At 55.8% G+C, this 20,560-nt stretch overlaps 6 protein-coding genes across 6 annotated transcripts; 3 read left to right on the forward strand and 3 right to left on the reverse strand.

Moving 5' to 3' along the window:
* Nucleotides 1–92: 92 nt before the first annotated feature.
* BU26DRAFT_602693 (uncharacterized protein) lies at nt 93–8,171 on the reverse strand. Its single transcript, XM_033835372.1, has 3 exons — nt 8,030–8,171; nt 6,772–7,799; nt 93–6,720 (listed from the first exon to the last, which is right to left on the reverse strand). The coding sequence occupies exons 1-3, from the start codon at nt 8,094–8,096 to the stop codon at nt 322–324; spliced, it is 7,494 nt and encodes a 2,497-aa protein (XP_033687282.1). The 5' UTR covers nt 8,097–8,171; the 3' UTR covers nt 93–321.
* Nucleotides 8,172–8,448: 277 nt separating this feature from the next.
* Nucleotides 8,449–9,860, forward strand: BU26DRAFT_516947 (UreD-domain-containing protein). The gene has a single exon (XM_033828451.1). It carries the CDS (start codon nt 8,556–8,558, stop codon nt 9,555–9,557), a length of 1,002 nt encoding a protein of 333 aa, XP_033687283.1. The 5' UTR covers nt 8,449–8,555; the 3' UTR covers nt 9,558–9,860.
* Nucleotides 9,861–10,085: 225 nt separating this feature from the next.
* BU26DRAFT_516948 (uncharacterized protein) lies at nt 10,086–13,272 on the forward strand. Its single transcript, XM_033828452.1, has 4 exons — nt 10,086–10,410; nt 10,460–12,508; nt 12,566–12,762; nt 12,826–13,272. Exons 1-4 carry the CDS (start codon nt 10,095–10,097, stop codon nt 13,060–13,062), a joined length of 2,799 nt encoding a protein of 932 aa, XP_033687284.1. The 5' UTR covers nt 10,086–10,094; the 3' UTR covers nt 13,063–13,272.
* Nucleotides 12,973–15,352, reverse strand: BU26DRAFT_452475 (uncharacterized protein). Its single transcript, XM_033824796.1, has 2 exons — nt 14,879–15,352; nt 12,973–14,828 (listed from the first exon to the last, which is right to left on the reverse strand). The coding sequence occupies exons 1-2, from the start codon at nt 15,310–15,312 to the stop codon at nt 13,346–13,348; spliced, it is 1,917 nt and encodes a 638-aa protein (XP_033687285.1). The 5' UTR covers nt 15,313–15,352; the 3' UTR covers nt 12,973–13,345.
* Nucleotides 15,353–15,506: 154 nt separating this feature from the next.
* Nucleotides 15,507–17,794, forward strand: BU26DRAFT_479860 (nagb/rpia/CoA transferase-like protein). Its single transcript, XM_033825676.1, has 2 exons — nt 15,507–16,411; nt 16,539–17,794. Exons 1-2 carry the CDS (start codon nt 15,712–15,714, stop codon nt 17,348–17,350), a joined length of 1,512 nt encoding a protein of 503 aa, XP_033687286.1. The 5' UTR covers nt 15,507–15,711; the 3' UTR covers nt 17,351–17,794.
* On the reverse strand, nt 17,636–19,695 carry BU26DRAFT_254839 (uncharacterized protein). The gene is made up of 2 exons (XM_033821185.1): nt 19,121–19,695; nt 17,636–18,999 (listed from the first exon to the last, which is right to left on the reverse strand). The coding sequence occupies exons 1-2, from the start codon at nt 19,453–19,455 to the stop codon at nt 17,922–17,924; spliced, it is 1,413 nt and encodes a 470-aa protein (XP_033687287.1). The 5' UTR covers nt 19,456–19,695; the 3' UTR covers nt 17,636–17,921.
* Nucleotides 19,696–20,560: the final 865 nt, after the last annotated feature.

The raw sequence follows: 20,560 nt of genomic DNA on the forward strand, positions 1-20,560 counted from the left end.
TGAAAGATTGATGCCGGTTATGAATCAAGGATGGATGAATGGAGTTCATGCCCCCACCATAGAACGTGCCACGAGCAAATTATCATTGCGCTCTTGAATATCCATTCCTAGTAGTGTCCTATCTACAGAACTAACCCGAAATGCCCGAAAACTCATGTGGTATCATCCCATAAAGCCAGAGTCGCCTCCATCCACCAGGATGCGCCAGGGAAATGCAATGCATATAATACACATAAAATGGCGAAAGCCGCATAACTTTTTCCTCATCTGGAGATCCCCATCTATCCTCCTCATGAATCGTAGCTCACTCATACTCCCTACTCAGAGCAGTTCGTCATCCGGTTCTCCCTCCGCGTCCACATCCTCGCCTTCCGCGTCGATATCCTGCGCATCGGTCATGACGACGTCCCGAGCCGCTGGGCTGGCTTCGAGCTGGGGATCGATCGGCATCTCATGCGGTGGAGGTGGTCCTTGAGTCCTTGGTGCCGCCACTGCGTACCGAGCGGACGTAACCCGAGACGCAGGTGAATCCATATCGTGTTGAGTGTGCGGCAACGGCATAAGAGCTTCCCTCGTGACTCTGTACTGTGCGCGCGAATTCTCTAGAATCCTCTCTTGAAGAGTCTTCTCTCCGCCCTGCACCTCTTCGCCCTCGGAATCGCTGTCGACATTCTCTCTCGGCCCCTGGTTCTGCCCCGCCTGCAGCGTCGAAAAGCGGAAATTGTACTCGTCGCGCCACGCCAACTTAGTCGTATTTGTCCTCTTGCGCTTGACATGCTCGCCGAACCAGTCATTCTCTTCGTCGATAAGGGAATCGCCAAAGGCCGCCCAAAAGCCTGGCTGCACTTCATACGTGCCATGTGGCGTCTGCTTCACGGCTTTGACTTGCTCGAGCCACTCGAGCACAAGCTCGATTTCGAAGAGCTCGGTCGTGTGCTTGGGGCAGTGGCGGAAGATTTCGGGCGCCGAGGTGCCGGGCTGGAACATTAGGGCTTGCAGGACGAGGTTTAGGATGCGGTTCCACCAAGGCCAGGTGACGGTTTGCCCGTTGACGTTGCTCCAGATGGGAAGGGGGGCGTCGGGATTGTGGCGGCCTGGCAGGGGAGGATCGGGCAAGCGGGGCCAGTCGGCTGGCTCGCCGGTTTCCTTGGGAGCGAGTGGGAAAGGGGCGGGTTGGAGTGGGTTGCCGAACTCATAGTCTGAAGTTGGCACGGCATGGATTGGCCAGAAGAGACGCTGGCGGTCGATGGTACGATGGATGTAGTCACCCTCGCAGAAACCCCAGACGGACAATCGTGGAAGTGAAGCATCAAATTCGTTGTTGACGGGTGGTAATTTAGGGATGAGTTTGATCCTGCCGTCGCCGACAAGGGAGAGGACCGCCATGACAGCACCATCCTGGGTGGTGCGCGAAATATTGAAGGCCCGCTTCTCAGGGTCATCATCCGCAAAAGCAGTGTCGAGATCCTTCTTGAGCTTGACCGCAGCCATGAAGTCTTTCAGTTCGAAAGCGCGCCGGTAGTGCTTCGCGGACGTTGCGGTGAAATTGTAGTTGCGACCAGGGAGGAGGCGCTTGATCTTCCTCATGCGAAGGAAGCTGGCATGCACGAAGTCGGTCACGGCACGTTCAAGGACCGGATCACCGAGTGTGCGTAGTTTGTCGTGTGCCATCTTTCCATTGTAGAGAAGCTGCGGCGTCGCCGTATTCGCCCGGATCCAGGACCGAGCTTTAACCACGCTGTCCTCGGCTGGCGTTGTCAAATTGTCAGACTGGTGGAGGGGCGCCGCAAAGGCGTAATTCAGCAAGCGCTTAGCTCTGCCGTTGGCGGCCAGGCTATCCCGGTACCAGACAGGCCGGTCCAGAACCTCGTAGCTCGATATATCGATCACGAAGTCTTGCAGAGCCTTACGGGACTGTGGTAGAGGCAGCTCGGGGTATTTGCAGTGTCGAAGTGCCCACTGGACCAGACTTGCCCAATCGTAGGTTTCTGGCTCCTCAATGCTAGCGATCTTTCCCGTCTCATATGCCTGAAGGAACGCTGATTGAAACGACTCTGTCAGCGTGCTGAGCTGCGTCGCCATGTTTTCTTGCACCCATGACCACGTCTTCTTCGTCTTCTCGAGATCGAAGGCCCGATCTTCGCCATAGACTTTACTCACGATGCTCCAGTCCACGTTCCCGTCATCGCTAGACATGCTTGAAGCAATAACGAGCGTACAGCACCACTCCTTGAATTTGTCCACTGGATCTAGGACCTCGGGGTATTTTTTGTTGTCTTTTCGGTCGCGGATACGTGCTCTATCTTTCGCTTTTCGCTCCTCCCAGGAGGCGAATGTCTTCCGCTTTTTAGTAGGAGGCTGGTAGATGGGGGCACCCGGATCCCCCGTCAGACCTGTCAAGCGTTCGACCAGAGTAGGCGTGGGGTGCTGTGGAAACTTGTGACGCATATACTTGCGTTTGGGGGGGACGATGGTCTCCTCATAGCTCTCTTCCGTATCTCCACTGCCTGAGTTGACGTACAGATCACCCGTCTCAGCGACTGGTTCTCGTCCATCGAGTCGAGTTCGCTTGCGAGGGCCTTCAGTCGACGGTTCCACAATCCTGACACGCTTCCTACCCTTCGCAGCGGCCGCGATGGGGATAGGACCGGGACCGCCGCTTTGGTCTTCGAGGGGGCGGAGCTCCGTCGAGAATACACCAATGTTCGGGTAGAAGCGAACTGCAGGAGCCGTTAGATCGGACGATTGCAAACGAGCTCCGTCCTTGAAAGCATCCTTAGTAGATGATTGACGTTCTGTTACCCCAAGATCAGAGAGCGGTTCTGATCCAGATGACTGATGTCCATTGTCGTGGGTCCTCTTGCCACTTAACGGACCCGCTGCTGTAGAGCGAAGTATCGAGAGCGGAACGTCTTCAGAGGAATCAGAGAGCGCGGGTGAAATTCCCCTCGGTACTCGCGGGTGGAGCGATGATGGAGGGACAGCTTCGGATGAATCAGAAGGTGTGGGAGAGCTTGCCCTTTCGGCCTCTTCCTCTTCCGACCCATCATCTACGTGAAGCGCATGGTGCTGACCCAAGTCGGTGCGGCTCGGCTGTCGCGCATCGCTCAGGCTAGCAAGCCTCATACCCTTGGCTCGAGCACCTCCAAGAGAGCCGGAGCGTAGCTCTGGTAGTGCCATCTCCGCGGCTATATTCTGCACCTTTCGGTCTTCAGCGACTTTCAAGCTTTTCTTCTCAGATTGCTCATCCCTGCGCCGCAACGCGGCCCTGATACGCTGCAGAAGTCTCCTTTCGACTGGAGGATATAGATCATCCATCTGAATTGTCTCGTCAATTTCCGGTAAAGGCTTTGGCGGAGCCTTTGGCTCTTTCTGTACAAGATCGCGAACCTCGGGTGGATAGTATTTGTTTGGATAGCACTGTATCATGCCGTCTCGGATTCGAACGACCTCCGGACTAGTAGGCGAAAGGTGCTTTCTAGCGAGTATGAACCTTTTCACCATCAATCCATCGGTTATGCCTTGGATCTGGAAAGTCATCTTCTTCAATCCCTGCGAAGGGTCCTGGATCAAGTTCCTTATCGTGTTTACGATGGTAGAACGCTCAGGTACAGGGGTTTTCTTCGAAACAGTCTGAGCCCAGAGCGCCTCGAAGAGCGGATTGATCTCGCCATTTAACGGAAAGGCGCCATTGCAGCGATTAAGAATGTCATTGATGATCCTGGTACGGTGACCCCAGATATTGCCTTTTCCAAGGACGACACCACGTGATGTGAAAGCTCCTTGCTTCTTTGAGAGGTACTCGTCCTCGACCGTGATTACTTCCGGAACGGCAGAAGAATCGCGTGCTTCCTCGGTCGCGGCAGGAGTTCCGGGCAGCGTCATAAGATCAGGAGTATCATCTCCAAAGCCACGAACCCCTTCGCTAGGTGCTGGCGATTGAGGTGAAGATGGAGCAAGCACTGAGGGGCCGTACGGGCTCTGGTATGACGCTGAAGGAGCCAAGGTAGGCGCATTGATTGCGTTCCAGCCTGGAGCCATGGGATGCGGCGGACTTGAAGCATGCTGCGTCATTGGAACGTCCAGTGTTGGTGGCACTTCTGCGCTCGCTTTGCTCATCTGCCCCTCTAGAGACGAGACCTTTTCTTTCCCCTGTTCTTGCAGTGTGACTGGCCTCGGCAATCCTTCAGAGGACGTCTCCACTTCGGTTTGCGATGATTCGACATGATGAATGATGCCGCTAGGAGGTGAGACAGTCTTCCCTTGAGCGCCGGAATTGGGCTTAGCAGAAAGGGGGCGTGTCGTTTGTGGACTGTACGGATTTATAGAAGTGCTATTCTGAGCAGGATGGGTTGCGGTGCTTGAACGGGTTATGGGAGGACTGCTGGGATCGAGCCTGAACCATTCAAGTCCTTGGAGACGTGCTGACTTGAATGTCACTATGAAGGCCTTCCGTGGTCGACCGCGCCCGCTGGACCGTGTGGCATATGGGTTGATATAGATACCAGGTTCGGTTCGGTTCTTGTACATCGTTACGATCTGCCGGGCCCGGCTCTCCGATTCGCTAGGAACATGAGGTGCTGGGTCTGCCAGGAGCGGCGGTCCGTGTGCGCGAGTCCGCCCAGGCTTGGACCCTGAGGCGGCGACTGGTTCTTCGGTGCTGAGAACAGCTCCATCCCCATTCGGCGACACAATAGGAACCGGGATGCTGCGGGAGCCCTCTGCAACCGGTGCCGGTGGTGACGGTTTGGTATGAGTACAAGGCTTTTTAGCGATGTGGGGCGTATCGATATTTGAGGCTTCTGACGTACGCTTCGCTGGAAGACGTATACTAGGAAAGTCTAGAGTCTCTTCAGGGCTGCCGTTTCTCTCCGGTAACCCGGATTCAACCGCCATCCTCTTTGAAGGCTGCTGAACATACTCGTCTATTTGGCTGAATCTACGCTTTTCCGGGACAATTGCACGCCGAAGAGGTGATCCTGCCGTGCCGGAAGTGTCAGGCGCCGCATCGCCTAACTGTTGGCTTGATGGAGTGAAGGGTGATGATTCAACGGGTTCCGGCTCCAGGCGTGCATCACTCTGCGCGTCTTCATTCATGGTGGTATCCCCTTCGTTGTCATCCGGATCAAACTCCGTATCTTCAGTATCCAATGAGGCTCCTATATCACGCTTGCGCCGAGGCTTGTCAACGAGCTTCTGCGGCAGACGGCCGATTGGCGGTAAACCCCTAGTGATCCTTTGTTCTATCGTGAGCAAAGGGGCCTCCTTAGAATTCTTATTGCGGGGCTGTCTCGGGCGAGCATGCTTGGGAGCCAGACCACGCTCCTGTCGAATCTGATCTTCGACAGCTTTGCTTAGCCGACCCACTGCTGGCAAGCCGCGGGCTAACCTCTCCTCTTTTGAGAGAAGCACCGGACCAACTCGTCGCTGTGAAGCACGAGGGTTATCTTTCGTGACGATCACATCAGGCAACGACGTCGGGTCTCCCGTTTTCCGTCGGTGAGCACGTATCTGCTTCTCGATATCTTGACTTAATCGGCCTTTCACAGGTAAGCCTAAGGCTACTCTTTGTTCCATAGTGAGCAAGGGAATTGGAGCTGCTGCTGGCCTTGGTTTATGAAATGGGACCTCTGGGAGGGAGGAGGGGAGTTCGTTATCGCCATCTGCATTAGATGCTGGGGTCTGGGCTCCCACCGCTACTTCACTCATCCCCTGCAATGCTCCGTTTGCATTATCTTGCCAGCGCTTGAGTTCGGCTGCTTTGTACTCTTCCTGACTTAGGATGACCGTCCGAGGGGTACCTGCTGGTAGCTGGATTGGGTGAAGGGAGGAATGTGGTTTCATGGGCTTCTGGTAACCCATCTCTTGTGTCAAGACATTGTCCCAATGTTGACCGTGACGCCCCCTGTGCACAATCGCTGATCGACAATCTGACAGAGTTGCCAGCCCAGATCGACGGTGGAAATCATTCGCATTGAGCGGCGAGAAACCCCATTCATCAAGAGTTAGGCTGTCCTGAACATCGTTCTTCGGTCGGCCGCGTTTCTCTCCGGAAGACTTTTTTGCTGCTTCTTTGCTCACGCCTTCCCAGGACACCTCGCCCGCGTCGACAGCTTTCTGGAAGTTGCCGCGCGTTCGATAGACGTAATGGACGAACTTCTTCTCGACAGTGACCGCCGTATCTCGGATAACCGCGAGGTGGCGGAGGTGCAAGGGCTGGCTCTTCTCCCAGTCGTCTGTCAAGCGGCAGAGGAGAGACTCCAGGGGACGTTTCCAGAACTTGCCCGTGGTCCTGTTGCGCAGCGCCGCCGCGTCTCCGCCATCTTGACCCGTCAGATCGATAGTATCGAACAGCAGGTTCGCAAGCATTCGATCGGGTTTCCATTGCGGTGGGATGCGATCGATGTCATCCAGACCGTCTTCGTTCTCTGAGTCCACTTCGTTTATCATATCTAGTTCAATATCGCGCATTAGAGCATCGCCTTCAGCGTCCTCCTCGAGAAGAGGTTCTTCCGCTGGCTCTTCCTCGGCGACCTGAGACCTAAACTTGAGGTTCTTGATATCTTCATCGTTGGGCTCTCGGAGGAGCTTGACGCACACGAGCCAATTCTCACGAGCTCCTTTCTTGTGGGCCCGTACTCGTTTGAGCATTCCTGTCTGCTCTAAGCGAACGATCGCGCCGCGCACAGCCCGGCCGTTCCATTTCTGGACTGACACGCCCTACTTAACATTAGATTTTCTTCGTATTCATTAACCACACAAGGGCCTTACCATCCTTCTTCTCAGATCACGCATTGGAATGACACCGACTTCTTTCAGAAATTGGGCAAGCACATGGACGAATCCGGATAGAACAAAAGTTCTGCCGCTTCGGAAAACATCCTCAATGCGCTGAGGTTCCTTCGTGAAGTGGTCCTCCTTGATGTACTTCTTGTGCACCAGCAAGCTTGTACGCAATCTCCCCACTTGAACTGGTTTCTTCTCGATATAGCCCTTCCGTGCAAGCTCATCTGTCCTCTTCGGCACCGATCGCTTGTCCTGCTGAGCTACCTCGACCAACTCAGGCTGAGCAATACCGTCAGGGCCGCGTGTTGCGATGATGGATAGAAGCACAAACTCCATGCTAGGGACCTTTTTCAAGTCAATCGAGTGGCCTGTAATCGCCTGCCAAGTGCGGTTCTGGCTGGCAAAAAGCCTAGGGGTAGTGATCTTGTCGGATGGCCGGTCAAATATGGGCACGGCTGCTCGAATCCCCTTCGGTATTGTCCGGGGACCGCGTCCCTCTCGACGCATTCCGGGCTCGATGTAGTTGGGTTCGTGGGCAACCGAGCTGGCACGAACCGGCTCTCCGATGCTATGTAACTGGTTTGGACGGGGGGATCCTTTGGATTGTTGAGCGGGTGCGCTATCGCCATTCCGGTTTTCAGCCAGGAGTCGCTGGCGCAATAAGCTTCGAAAGGAAGTAAGTGTGCTGGATGGACGCGTTGGCCTGTTCGCAGTGGAAGCGACCGTTGGCTGGGGAGGGTTGTTGCTGCGTGCTACGGCTCCATTGCCGCCCGTCTCTTGCAATTCGAGAGCCTCAAATGCCGACAGGGGTAATCTGCGCGCCTCTCCGTGGTGGTAGATGCGTATGTCAGGGTGGTTGCTGACCCAATTCCAGACCTCCTCGTAGAAATTGCGACCTAATTCACCAGGCTGGCGAGAAGAGCCACGCTGGTTTGTCGACGCAGGTGACTGCTTCTTTCGTAATTCGTCGTAGTAATTTTGCACAAAGCGGCGAAAGTCTGCGCTGCCGGCTCCTGTGGTACTAGTTAGAACGTTGCCAAACCAAGGGATATGCGATAGCCGAGACTCGAACGCCCGAAAAGAAAGTCAAAAACAACGACTAAGACGTAGCGACGGTGCTCCGCAAGAAGCCGCCTGCAGAATACCAAACCATCCGCTCGAAAAGCCGCGTGATCTGAGAAGCCAGAGTAGACATGCGATAGCATGTACACAGTGGATAGCAACTTTACGGAGCGCTACGTACCTTGGATGCCGCAGAGGGCGATCTCCGACAGCAGAAAGTCGACTAGCTCGTCGAAGCCCGCCGCCATATTCTTCCGCCCGTCCCCTTGCAACTCCCGGTAGAAAGGAAAAAGGGCGGTGGAAATGCTCAGCGCATAATTAAGATGGCGAGTGGGAGGGTCGAACACGTGCAGGCATGCGCGTACGAGTATCGGTGGGTTGAGAGGCAGCCGCTGATTGAGGCAGAGAGTTTGAGTCGCGGCGGGGCAAAAGAGTGGGATGGTGGGATGTCTTGGCGGCCCGGTTGCGCTTGCTTCGCGAGGCCGCCGTGGTGGCCCAAGCTCCCGCCTTTCTCTCAAGGGCCCTGCTGCGCGGCCGTCCTGTTCACCACCAGACCCTCTGCCCCCCAGTCACGCTTCGAAGACCGGAGGCTGCATTCTACGTGCGGTCAGTGCCATCAATGGAACAGCCATAGCGTCTTTGCATCTTCACTCTCGAGACAAGATGCCCTTCCGTCGGCCACGATAACGCTCCCCCGAATTCCTACCATGCCCTTCACCTCGCCCTTCGCGGCATCGACTGCCAAGGCCGGCCATGGTTCAATTGAACTCTCGGTCCTCCCGCCGGACACGCCAGTCCTTCGCAATGTCTCCTACCAGTACCCTCTCAAGCTCGTAGCACCCGACCCGCTTCCTCCACCCGATAAGAGCACGGATGCCGATGCGCCGCGCCTCGTACACACGGTGTTCTTACTCACATATGGCGGGGGCATTGTCGCAGGAGATAGCATCAATCTTTCCATCGGGCTCCAAGGCCGCGCAAGTCTCATCCTGCTGACCCAGGGTTCGACAAAGATCTTCAAGACGCCTGACCCTACTCTGGTATCGCGGCAGCATATGACCGTGAGCCTAGTGCAAGGCTCTGCGCTTGTCTATCTCCCAGATCCAGTGCAACCGTTTGCTCATACTGCCTTTTCGCAATCGCAGATTTACACTCTGGAGAAAGAGGAGGGCAGCCTTTGTGCTTGCGACTGGGTGACGAGTGGCCGCTCCGCCCGTGGAGAGAACTGGGATATCTATGAGTACAAGAGCAGGAATGAAGTCTGGACTGTCGGTGAGGCAGGAAAGAAGAGGCTTTTATTACGCGATAACTTAATATTGGACAAGCATGGCCGAACAGGCTTGCAGCTCTCCCGGCGCATGGACGGCTACTCTGTGTTTGGCACACTTATCATCCGCGGACCCGTTTTCGCCTCATTGTCCCAATTCTTCTTGGACGAGTTTGAAGCTCTGCCTCGCATTGGAGGCAGGAATTGGGGCGACGCAGCGCAACCGGAACTGACGCCCAGAGAGCAAAGGCGCGCTCAAAGACAGCAACGAGAGAAGGCTGACGGTCTCATCTGGAGTGCGGCAAATGTCCGCGGGTTCGTACTAGTGAAGTTCGCCAGCAGAGAGGTCGAAGGTTCGCGCAATTGGCTGAGAGACATGATTAGGGAAGAGGGCTCCATATTGATGGCTTTCGGAGAAAGAGCTGTGCTTTGCTTGAAGTGAGTTGGTATCTTCGAGGAGGCTGCCTCGTCCTCCAAGGCAAGGATGCCGACACCGCGTATAAGAATAAGGAGATCTCGTCGCTCACCACCGACAAGGACCAGCTCAAGGTCTCGCTGACCGACAAAAGGGGATTTTTATTAGGCTATAGAATGGCTCTATGGGAATTATTAGCCGCATGGCTACTTAAGTGAGTGATAATGCTAGAGCACGGGTAGAAAGATGCGCGCAGTAGTGGAACGGAACAGAAGCAGCAGCGTCGCCACATGTTGGGTTCTTATAGCGCCTACAATGACAACGAGCTATCAACACCTTTTCTGAGCATTTTCGTGCCTCAATTCTCTCCTGTGCAAGTCAGCTCAAAGTATTGATTGCGACCATTTCACACTCCCCACGCGGGTGCACTAAACCCTGGCACGCTAACGGCTTGGCCGCGGATGACGAAGGAGGTGCATTCTTTCACGAAGCTCCCATCTCAAGAAGGTTCCCTTTAACCCCCATGAACCCTACAGCACCTATTGAGTCGAAGCCTCGATCACTATGAGCGGCAGGCTCATCTCCGCACGCCTCGCCACGCTCGCGCGCCGAACAGCTACGAACACGCCACGCCGGCTCTTCTTCAACGCGTCGACGACGCTCCCCGCCGGCGGACTCTTGCGCACCGATGCGGGGCTCCGGCTTATAAATCGGAGGGCGTGGCCGTTGGGGAGCTATGCGCTGCATAATGTGCCTGCTGCGAGGTCGATATCTTTTGCGAGGGCGATACCGAAACTTGTAGGGAAGTTCGCGACGGTGGGGGCGGCTGCGGGAGGCGCTGTTCTTGCGGGGGCGTCGTATTTGCAGTATCAAGCTGGACGTATGTATAAATGAGTGGGTTGGGAAGAGTGAAGGCTAATGGATTGCAGAGGCGGGAAGCTGGGCTGTTGATGTGTTTAATCGGACCAAGGACGGCGCGACTGGCGTAGCGACCGGAGCGCTCGATACTGCAACCGGCATCTTCGACCAGATTGGACGCGGGTGGGACAATACTAAGGAGAATCTGGACAAAGTGGAGAAACCAGAATGGCTGCAGCAATTGCTGACCAAAGATGCGTCGGGAGGCTCAGGGGGCGGCCATGGTGGAGGGCAAGGTCCCGAAGAGCCTAAGAAGAGCGGCGCCGGTGCTGCAGCGGCCGGCGCGACGACGGCGGCAGCTTTTGGCTATGCTCAAGAGGAGGACGAGGACAAGGCCGAGGCGGAGAGGATCGCGCGGGATGAGCAGATGATGATGCTCACGAAGAAGATGATCGAGATACGGGGCCTGCTGCAGACCGTCGGACAGTCGGAGTCGCTCACACTACCGTCCATCGTGGTCATTGGCTCACAGTCCTCTGGGAAGAGCTCAGTGCTCGAGGCAATTGTTGGACATGAATTTCTTCCCAAGGGTCACAACATGGTAACGCGCCGGCCGATCGAACTCACGCTTGTCCACACGCCTGAGGCGCACGCCGAGTACGGAGAGTTCCCCGCGCTAGGGCTAGGAAAGATCACAGACTTCAGCCAGATACAGAAGACGCTGACAGACTTGAATTTGGCTGTGCCGGCGAAGGACTGCGTCTCGGATGACCCCATCCAGCTGCGGATACATTCTCCTAATGTGCCGGATCTATCGTTGATTGATCTACCGGGGTACATTCAGGTCACTGGACGAGACCAGCCTACGGAGCTGAAAGAGAAGATTGCGGACCTGTGTGAGAAGTATATCAAGGCCCCGAACGTCATCTTGGCGATATCTGCCGCCGATGTGGATTTAGCAAACAGCACCGCGCTGCGAGCATCAAGAAAGGTCGATCCAAGGGGCGAGAGGACTATCGGCGTCATTACGAAGATGGATCTTGTAGATCCGGAGCGAGGCGCGAGTCTTCTCACCGACAAGAAGTACGCACTTCGGCTAGGCTACGTTGGTGTCGTCTGCCGCGTGCCATCCACCACAACCGGACCCAAGCTCTTCCACCGCGGTAGTGGCAATATCACCAGTGCCATTGCCAAGAACGAGAATGCTTACTTCGGGTCACACCCAGAGTTCGCCCCTGAATCGCAGCTCGCCGTCGGCACCCCAAATCTAAAGAAGAAACTCATGCACGTGCTTGAGCAGACGATGGCAGCTAGCCTCAAAACTACCAGCGAGGCGATCCAGCGAGAACTCGCGGACGCTACATACGAGTACAAGGTGCAATACAACGAGCGACCACTAAGCGCAGAATCATATCTAGCAGAATCACTGGATGCATTCAAGCACTCTTTCCGGAGCTTCTCTGACCAATTCGGTCGGCAACAAGTGCGCGAGCTCCTGAAGCATGAGCTCGACCAGCAAGTCCTAAACCTGCTCGCACAACGGTACTGGAACAGGCCACTCGAAGACCTTAGCGTTCCCCTCCCAGAGACCGATCCCCTTAGCAGCCTCGCAAAAGCCGACCCAGAAGGCGAGAACCAGATCTGGCAAATCAAGCTTGACAGCTCCAGCGCGGCACTCACAAAACTCGGCGTCGGAAGATTGGCAACAAGCGTAGTCGCCAACGCCCTCCAAGCCCACATCGACCACCTAATTCAAAACTCCCGATTCGCCGCTCACCCCTTCGCACGCCAAGCTATCACCGAAGCCTCCACCTCCATACTTAAAGACCTCTCGTACGATATCTCAGACGAGCTCGAGATCTGCATAAAACCGTATAAGTATCGGATTGACGTGGAAGATAATGAGTGGGCGAAGGGCCGAGAAAACGTAACCAATGTCCTTAAAGAGGAACTCAAAGTGTGCGAGGCAGCAGCTAAGAGAATGGAAGAGCAGATGGGTGGAAGGAAGAAAGTCAGGGATGTGATGGCTTTTATCGACCGCGTTCGAAGTGGACAGGTAGTGCTGGAAGGTGATGGCGTTGGCGGCGCCGGGGGGTTCAGCTCTGCTCTACTAGCCAAAGGCAAGTCTCTTCTTCCCTCCGCGAAATTTTGGTTGAGGTGTGCTGACAGACGTATAGGAAGAGAAGCAGTCTTCCTCCGCGACCGCCTCGACGTCCTCAAAATGCGTCTCCTCGCCGTCAAATCGAAACAATGCGCCAACAAGAAGAATAAGTACCACTGCCCAGAAGTCTTCCTCGACGCCGTCGCCGACAAACTCACCACAACCGCCGATCTCTTCCTGGATGCCGAACTCCTCTCCAAATTTTACTACATCGTGAGTCCTTCCCTTAACTCCCTCCCCTGACAATTGCGCCCACGTGCTAATACAATTCCATAGTTCCCCCGCGAACTAGACGCTCGTCTAGGCCGCGGCCTCTCCCAAGCAGAAATCGACCGCTTCGCGCGCGAAGACCCCAAGATCCGCCGCCACCTGGACGTCGTACGCCGCAAGGACCTTCTCGAGCACGTGCTGAAAGAAATGGAAAGCCTACGCCAGCTGGAAGCAAGGGAGAAGAGGTACTCGCGGAGAGAAGAAGGAAGGGAGAGGCGGAAAGGAGGGTGGAGCCTCTTCTAGGCCCATGCCATGAGAACGAGTCGAGACTCCCTTGGATATTGAATTTGCAATTGCAACGGCGTTGGGTGGTTGATGGAAGATACCATGATGAATCGACCAGGCCGCGGACTTGGACTTATCGCAGCTCTGTACGCATAGATTACTGTACAATGACCACTCATGAAATATTCTTCGTCATGATAGGAATGCCAACAAGTATATATGCTCGTTACTACTACCTCCGCAAACTAGCCTGGGTGGAGAAAAAAACTTGCCTATCAGCTGTGGGATGTTGCTTAATGCATCAAATCTCCACGTCGAGCTGCCATTCCGGCCTCCCAAACCGCCACTCATCGAACGGCACCGTCCCAGGCATCTCCCTTCCATCGCTCAGCTTCAGGCGCGGAAACGACTTGTTCCGCCAATCATATTCATGCGCCTTGTCCGCAAGCTCCTCGTTGACTAGCATGAGAGCCCCAGAGTGCCAGCCGGCTGCACTGACCCGCAGCGCAAAGTAGGCACCAAGCCCATCCTCACCCTTGGCCTTATCCCACTCCCTTCCCTCTTGCTCGATCCATTCGCTGACCTCGCCCTGCACGTTCCGATCCGAGCTGAAGAGTTGCATGCGCTCTTGGGCTTCATCGCGGTCTTTGCCCCCGTTCATGAGGTGCTTGAGCCATTCTTTCTTCTCCGGCTCGAACCAGACCTGTCGGCCGTGCGTATATGCGTGGGGCAGAAGTTTGCCATCATGGCCGAAGCCGTTGTATGCAATGCCGCGCAGGCGACCTTCCGGGCTGCCATCGCCGGCGAGACCAAGCGCGCCGCAGGATTGGAGCTCGGTGCCGTAGGCTGTGATACTGCCGTTGGAGTGAAGAGCGAGGAAGTGGAAATCGCCGAAAGCAACGGAGATGACGTCGTTATGCTGGAGCGCAGGAATCTTCTTCAGACCCTCGATGTCAGTTTGCTCGGGGTTGGTAGTGCGAGCGTTCCAGCAAGCCTCCAGATAGTCGTGGTGAGCAGTGATGACTTCTCCTTGCTTGAAGACGGCAAACCGCCGGAAGGAGCCTTGTACGTCTGAAGGGCTTCCGCTCTCGTTTCGCAATTGGCGTAGCTCGAGGATATCGTCGATCCTGTGCTTCTCGCCGAACCGACCACAGAAGACTTTCCCGAGATCGGTAACGAAGACGACGAAGTGTTCGAGGATGATATAATTCAAGACGACACCCACTTCTTCTCTAAGTGCCTTGTCTTCATCCGATTCTCGCGATGCGCCTTTGGTACGCTGGTAGCCCGTTTTCGGGACCTCAGCGCTCTCGAGAACGAGCATAGCATCTGTTTCCTCTTCGTTGTGGGCTCGACTGACGGGCTCCCATACGATGATGCCGGTGCCATAGACGTATGCCGAGCTGCAGCTCCACCCTGCTACCACCTGTTTAACATTCCCGTATAGTGAAGGCTTGCCGTCCGTGACATCGACTAATGACGCGTCCTGGAGGTCTATATTGAGAAATTTGACGTGCAGCCCAGCCTTTTGTACGTGGTACCACGACCAAATCCTGCCGCTATCTGAGAGACCCAGTATATGTGACCTACCGGCAGAGAACTGGCGAATGGCAATGGTCGGCTCGTCGTAGGCAGCGGCAGCGGTCGAATATGGGTATCCGACCGGAAAGCGTAGCGCGTGGAGATGGTCCTGGGCTGGTGCAGTACTGAGGATTAGTTGTCCATTGAGGACTCCCGCGGTGTACAGGGCGCCTTTGGATGTGAGAAGTGTGGTAGACCAGCCACTGAAGGCCTTAGCATGTTTGTGGGATCATGACGTGATTTGAACGCTTACCCGCATTGCAGGTCGGCAATGATGCCTAACTCTCTGGTGCGCTCCATTTCAGTCGGAAACGAGCAATGCGTCTTGTGGAAGAAGCGGTTCAAGCGCGGCAGTGTCGGGTTTCGAACTACGGGAGCTTGCTGATAGCTGTGGCCGAGGCGGTGGTGGGTGTTGCTTCCCCACGTATACACTCGGCTCTGGGTTAGCAGTCGACGATACATGCTCTGCCATCGGAGGCCATCGTGCTGGACGACTGGCTGATTCGGGACGCGAAAGGTGCTGCGGGTGGCATAGCTCCAGTAGGCGGGGTCCAAGCGGATCGAGGGCTGCTGGAGCGCCTTGCAGGTGCTGCACAGGGCGAGGAAGCTCTTCGCGTCGAGGTACGGGAAAATGAGCACGAGGATGTCGAGTGGAAGCTCGGTGATGTTGGTTACTCTGTCAGCCATGGCGTGGTGTAGGGATCCGGGGAATGTTTGTAGGTTGCAGTGAGGCCTGGGAACTTGCGTTGATCTGCCCACCATACCCTATGACGCAAGCGGGCGAAGCGCCGTTAATGGTCTTGGCGCACTAGTTTGTATTCGGCTAGGGCTTCTCTGACTCAACTCACGTTGCTTGTGCACGATTTCTGGCGACCCTTCCAGATTCAACAGCTTCAGCCCTCGTAAACAGAACCAACCGGACCCAAATACCTGATTCAGCCCTCGACGCTCTATGCCTCCTTTGCGAAATTCCCACCCCGGACCAGCTCTCACATTGCGCTTTAATCCCAATATCAAATTTCTATTTCCAAAGTCATCCCACTCCACGGCCCGAGAAGGACGCTAGACGCTAAAGGGTTCGTCAGGATGAGTGAACCAGTTGTAGATGAAGCTGCGCAGGCTCCTCCTGCTCCTACGGAAGCAGCGAACAAGCCACCAGCTCAAGCAAAGAGCGACGCCACCAATCCAAAACCCGCGGAGGCTGGGGCGCCAAAGAAGCTCTCACCAGCAGAGCTGAAGAAGCAGAAACAGGCAGAGAAGCAAGCACGAAGAGCGCAGCAAAAAGCGGGAGGAGAACCTCCGACTCAGCAGAAAGGACCACCGCAGAAAGACGGCCAGAAGCAGCAGAAAGACTCGAAGCAAGCCCCAAAAGATGACAAATCAAGGCCTCTCCCAGTCCGGAGACGGCCTTCTCAATCGAGCGTTCCGGCGCCAAAAGATTTGAAAAAGGAGGCAAAGAAGGATTGGAAGCAGGTCGGCCTCTTCTTCGGCCACTTGTACAGCCAGCCCCGGCAGCATTCCATGGTGGGAGCCTCGAAAGACGTACATCCGGCTGTGCTCAGTCTGGGCTTGCAGTACAGTAGCTATACTGTCTGCGGAAGTACTGCTCGCATGGTTGCTATGCTTTTGGCATTCAAGGCTGTCATCGAATCATATCAGACTCCTGTAGGGACGAGTCTGGCCCGCCATCTCACCAGCCATCACCTCAGCCCGCAGATTGACTATCTGCGAAGTTGTCGGCCGCTTAGCATTAGCATGGGGAACGCCATTCGATGGTTAAAAGACAGTATGTAGCTCTCGTTTCGTACTCATCTACCTAGGGTCGACTTGCGGACATCTGGTGTATTCCCAATGCTTCAGACATCTGCTTTGTCGTTGCTCGTCCGCCTCTATCATTTGCTGACCGGCTACAGTAATCATCAAAATTGATCCTTCGACACCTGAAGCAGAAGCAAAGCGCGAACTGCTCGAAGAAATTGATATGTTCATCCGGGAGCGCGTTACAGCAGCCGACAAACTCATCCGCGACCTCGCTGCCACAAAGATCGAGCCAGGCGACGTTATCCTCACATACGCCTCATCTTCCATAGTCGAACAGACTATACTTCAAGCCCACAAGGCTGGCGTTCCATTCTCAGTCATCATCGTTGACTCAAAGCCACTATTCGAAGGCAAGCAGCTCGCTCGGAAGCTCGCGAATCGGGGCATCAATGTGCGCTACTATTTCATCACGGGTGTCTCGCACGCAGTCAAGGATGCGACCAAAGTGTTTCTAGGCGCCCACGCCATGATGTCGAACGGCCGCCTCTATTCCCGCGTGGGCACGGCCCTTGTCTCCATGCTGGCCAACTCTCACTCCCTCCCCGTCATCGTTCTCTGCGAATCCGTCAAGTTCACCGAAAAGGTCGCCCTAGACTCCATTGTCGGGAATGAAGTCGCCCCAGCCGAAGAACTCCTCTCCGAGTCCGAGAGAGCGGCCCTCATCCCACTCAAGTCACAACTCCCGCAAACCTCCTCGAAAGCAGACGACAAGACCAACCCCGAAGAGACCAAAACCGGCACCTCAGACGTGCTCAAATGGATCGAGGGCTCCGATAACTTGCATCACTTGCAGGTGCTGTACGATGTTACGCCCGCTCAGTATATCAATATGGTCATCACGGAGTATGGCAGTCTGCCGCCGAGCTCGGTTCCTGTTGTTCACCGGCTGAGTACGAACACCTGAACCCCTCTATCATGGATTTCTTTTATTCTTATACTCGTGATTTGTTGGAAAGATTACTGACATTGGATATCAAAAGGGACCGAAGAGCAGGACTCAAAGAGCAAAGAGGGCGAGGAGTAGCGGGTTTTGAGAGTGGGGGGAATCGATGTAGACCATCAGTGTGGACTGTGGCTGGCGGGCATGAGCATTTTGCTTTACTAAAGGCGCTCTGGAGGTGCAAAACTACGGCGTCTTTCGAATAGTATGCTTCTAATATGTCCTGCGTCGGTTACCAAGCATGCTAAATGGCCGAAGTGGTGTCAAGGTATAAAGAGGACGGGTGACATGGATTCTGAAGAGGGGGTCCATAGGTGGGTGTATTGTGTTGCGTCTATGCCATTCATTTGACCGCCCGAATCCCATCTCATCCCGCGTTTGGTCGGGTATCATGCTGCTTCACCAATGCCATGGAGCTTTCCATGCACGCGTATTCATGCCATCATCCATCGCTAATGCAATGCGCTCAAAACGCCATGCCCAATCTACCACGCACGCCCAAAACGCCAAACACGCCATGCAACTAACCCTCCATCTACCCAAGCAACCCCCAATGCTTCTTCTTACTCCAGTCGAGTCTCGTCATCGCTCGAAGGTCATCTCCATTCAGGTAGTCCACCCCCTCACGGACGAGCACTTCCCAGACATGATTGCGCAGCCCAACCGGCCACTTCGGCGCACCCCAATACCGCGACTTCAGCCCCCTCTTCTTGGCGCCCTGGATCTGGCCCCGAATCAGCTTCATCTGGTGGTCGGACAGGCGGCCCCACCATGCCCAGCCGACCGCTTTCTTGAAGTCGACGGATGCGTAGTAGGAGTTTGTCAGGTCGAAGATTGAGTCGTCGTCTGTGCCGACGGTGCCCTGGCCGGAGTTGCGCCGGCTCGGGAGAGCTGCAGCGCCGGGCTTCTGCTTCTGCAGCTCGAGCGTGGGCGGGGAGTCGTAGTCTAGCGGCTCTTCGTACAGCCGGTCTAGCGGGGCGTCGAAGAAGACGTCGCGGTAGGAGGAGTTCGCGGTGATGAGATCGAACGGCGCGTTGCCGGTTGCTACGACGGTGATGGGCCCGGGGATCGTGGATTCGCCGTCGAAGTAGGTGAGGTAGCCCTTTTCGCGGAACGGGGCTAGTTGCTGTGCAACCACGGGGTAGGTGTCGTGGCCCGAGTTCTTGAAATCGACTAGGAGGACGAGGGTTTGCGTGGGATCCACCTCGTAGACGCCGTACTTAGCGGCGTCGGACGAAGTCGCGATCTCGTTGATGGTATTCTGGCTGTCCAGAATCCGCACCAGCGGGTCCACGTACATGGAGCGGAAAGTGCGGTCCCTGGTGAGGGCGTTGGTCTTGTGGCCGACGAAGAGCTCGTCGTCGAAGAGCCAGACGTCGGCTTCGACGCCGGTGCAGCCCCAGCGGAGGGCGTCGTAGAGCGGGATTCTCCGCCAGTAGTCGTTGTGGGAATGGCAGTGGATGGGCGTGACATCCCGGGTGAGGTCGGTAATATCTAGCTCGTGTCCTGGTCGGAATTGGGGGAGCGGAGCCCAGCTGGGGGGGAAAGGGTCAGAATCGTCTCGTAATAAGTTGACCATGGATGAGAAGACGTTGATGAGGTGAACGATGCCGCTGCTACGATCAGCATGCCACCATCTTCGCGATCGCATACTCATTTTCCTTCGGCATGGCTTGCGGAGTGCATCTCACGTGCTCTCGGAAGCTGCGGAAGGCGCATCGGCAGGAGACTCACAAGAAGAATATTGCGAACGCAAACAGCCCCAGCGCAGCCTTGATCCCCAATCTCTTCCATCTCCACTTCCCCCACTGCGTCCCCTTCGTCTCCTCAACCGGCAGCCTCAGCGTTCCCTCCGGCTCGCTGTCGGTCCCATTCCGCCTTCTTCTAACCGACATGAGGAACCGTTTCCAAAAGCCACGCCGCGGACTCAGCTCCAAGACGTCGTCAAACTCGTCTTCGCCATCCTCCAGCGCCCGTAAGGATACAAAAGCGGCGTTTTTGACAGGGAAGTCGACATCAGACGACTCGAAGTCGTCGAGCAGAGGTCTGCCGGCATGCACGGAAGCCATGGCACGGGTCAGGAACGAGCCAATGGCGTCCCCTGCCACCAATGGCGCGATCTCACGCGCGATCGGGACAGCGCTGGACCCTGACGGGCTTAGCGCGGGGTTACGCAGCAGCGAGGGGCCAGATTTTCCACGTAATCGGTTCCGATGTCGTCGGCGCGGATTTCCGACTGAAAGATTCCCTGGAGCGCGGTCGCGGGAAATCCTGGGCGTGAAGGGAGGTGAAGAGGGCTCGAGGATCGAGGGGCCGGGTGTCGCAAGCCCTTTAAGACGCGGGCAAGACTATAATAAGCCTGGTCAAGGATGCGCCACGCTCTCTGGCTGAGATGCAAAGCAGAGGAGTCCAGACAGGCGGTTCAGGGGAATGCCGCAGCGGGCGCAGCGCACAACCCCCAAGAGGCGTTGGCTGTGCGACACAGGCTAAGGTCGAGCGGAAGGTGGAACGGGAGGGTGTGATTGATGGGTCGGAGTTCTGTTTCGGGTGATGACACTGCTCGGCCCGCAATTGGCAGCTCAGGAGAAGTCCGGCGTGCTTCAGTCAGACTTTTTACGGGGGCCGCGCAGGGCTTTTAAAAAGAGCGAGGATCGCATAGGAGTGTTGATGGCGACGTTGGAGGCGTCTCCCACCATCACTGTTTCTGCCGTGTTGCGGAAAACCGGTTCCCCTTCACCATCAAGCCCACGGTGTTCTCCCCGCACGCTAATTGGTGGAGATGTTCTCCGGGAGAGCCAAGGTTCGGAAAACAGCACCACGGGTTGGGCTTGCGAAAGCCACGAGGGACTGTCTTCAAGAGCATGCGGTCTGGATAAGCGATGGGAGTGGATGTGCCGTTTACTGTCCCTTGTTTACTGGCCTTTGCTCTAGACGGTCATCTGCCGCGTTGTTCTACTGCACGACATCATTGCTAGCGACGTCTGGGCCCCACACTACTTTTCGTTCAATAGTCAAACTCGATTTGACTTGCTATACGAGCCCGTGGTTCTTAAGCTCTGTGTCGCCCGCTCACCCTGGCCAGAACGGGACGGCGCTACAAGAACGACCGACGAACGAGCAGCATTGCGGACAGATTATGGTACCCCAAGAGATGTTTTGATGCCTAGTTCATTC

The sequence above is a fragment of the Trematosphaeria pertusa genome (genome assembly GCF_010094035.1).
Source record: "Trematosphaeria pertusa strain CBS 122368 unplaced genomic scaffold BU26scaffold_4, whole genome shotgun sequence".
Taxonomy (NCBI): Eukaryota; Fungi; Ascomycota; class Dothideomycetes; order Pleosporales; family Trematosphaeriaceae; genus Trematosphaeria; species Trematosphaeria pertusa.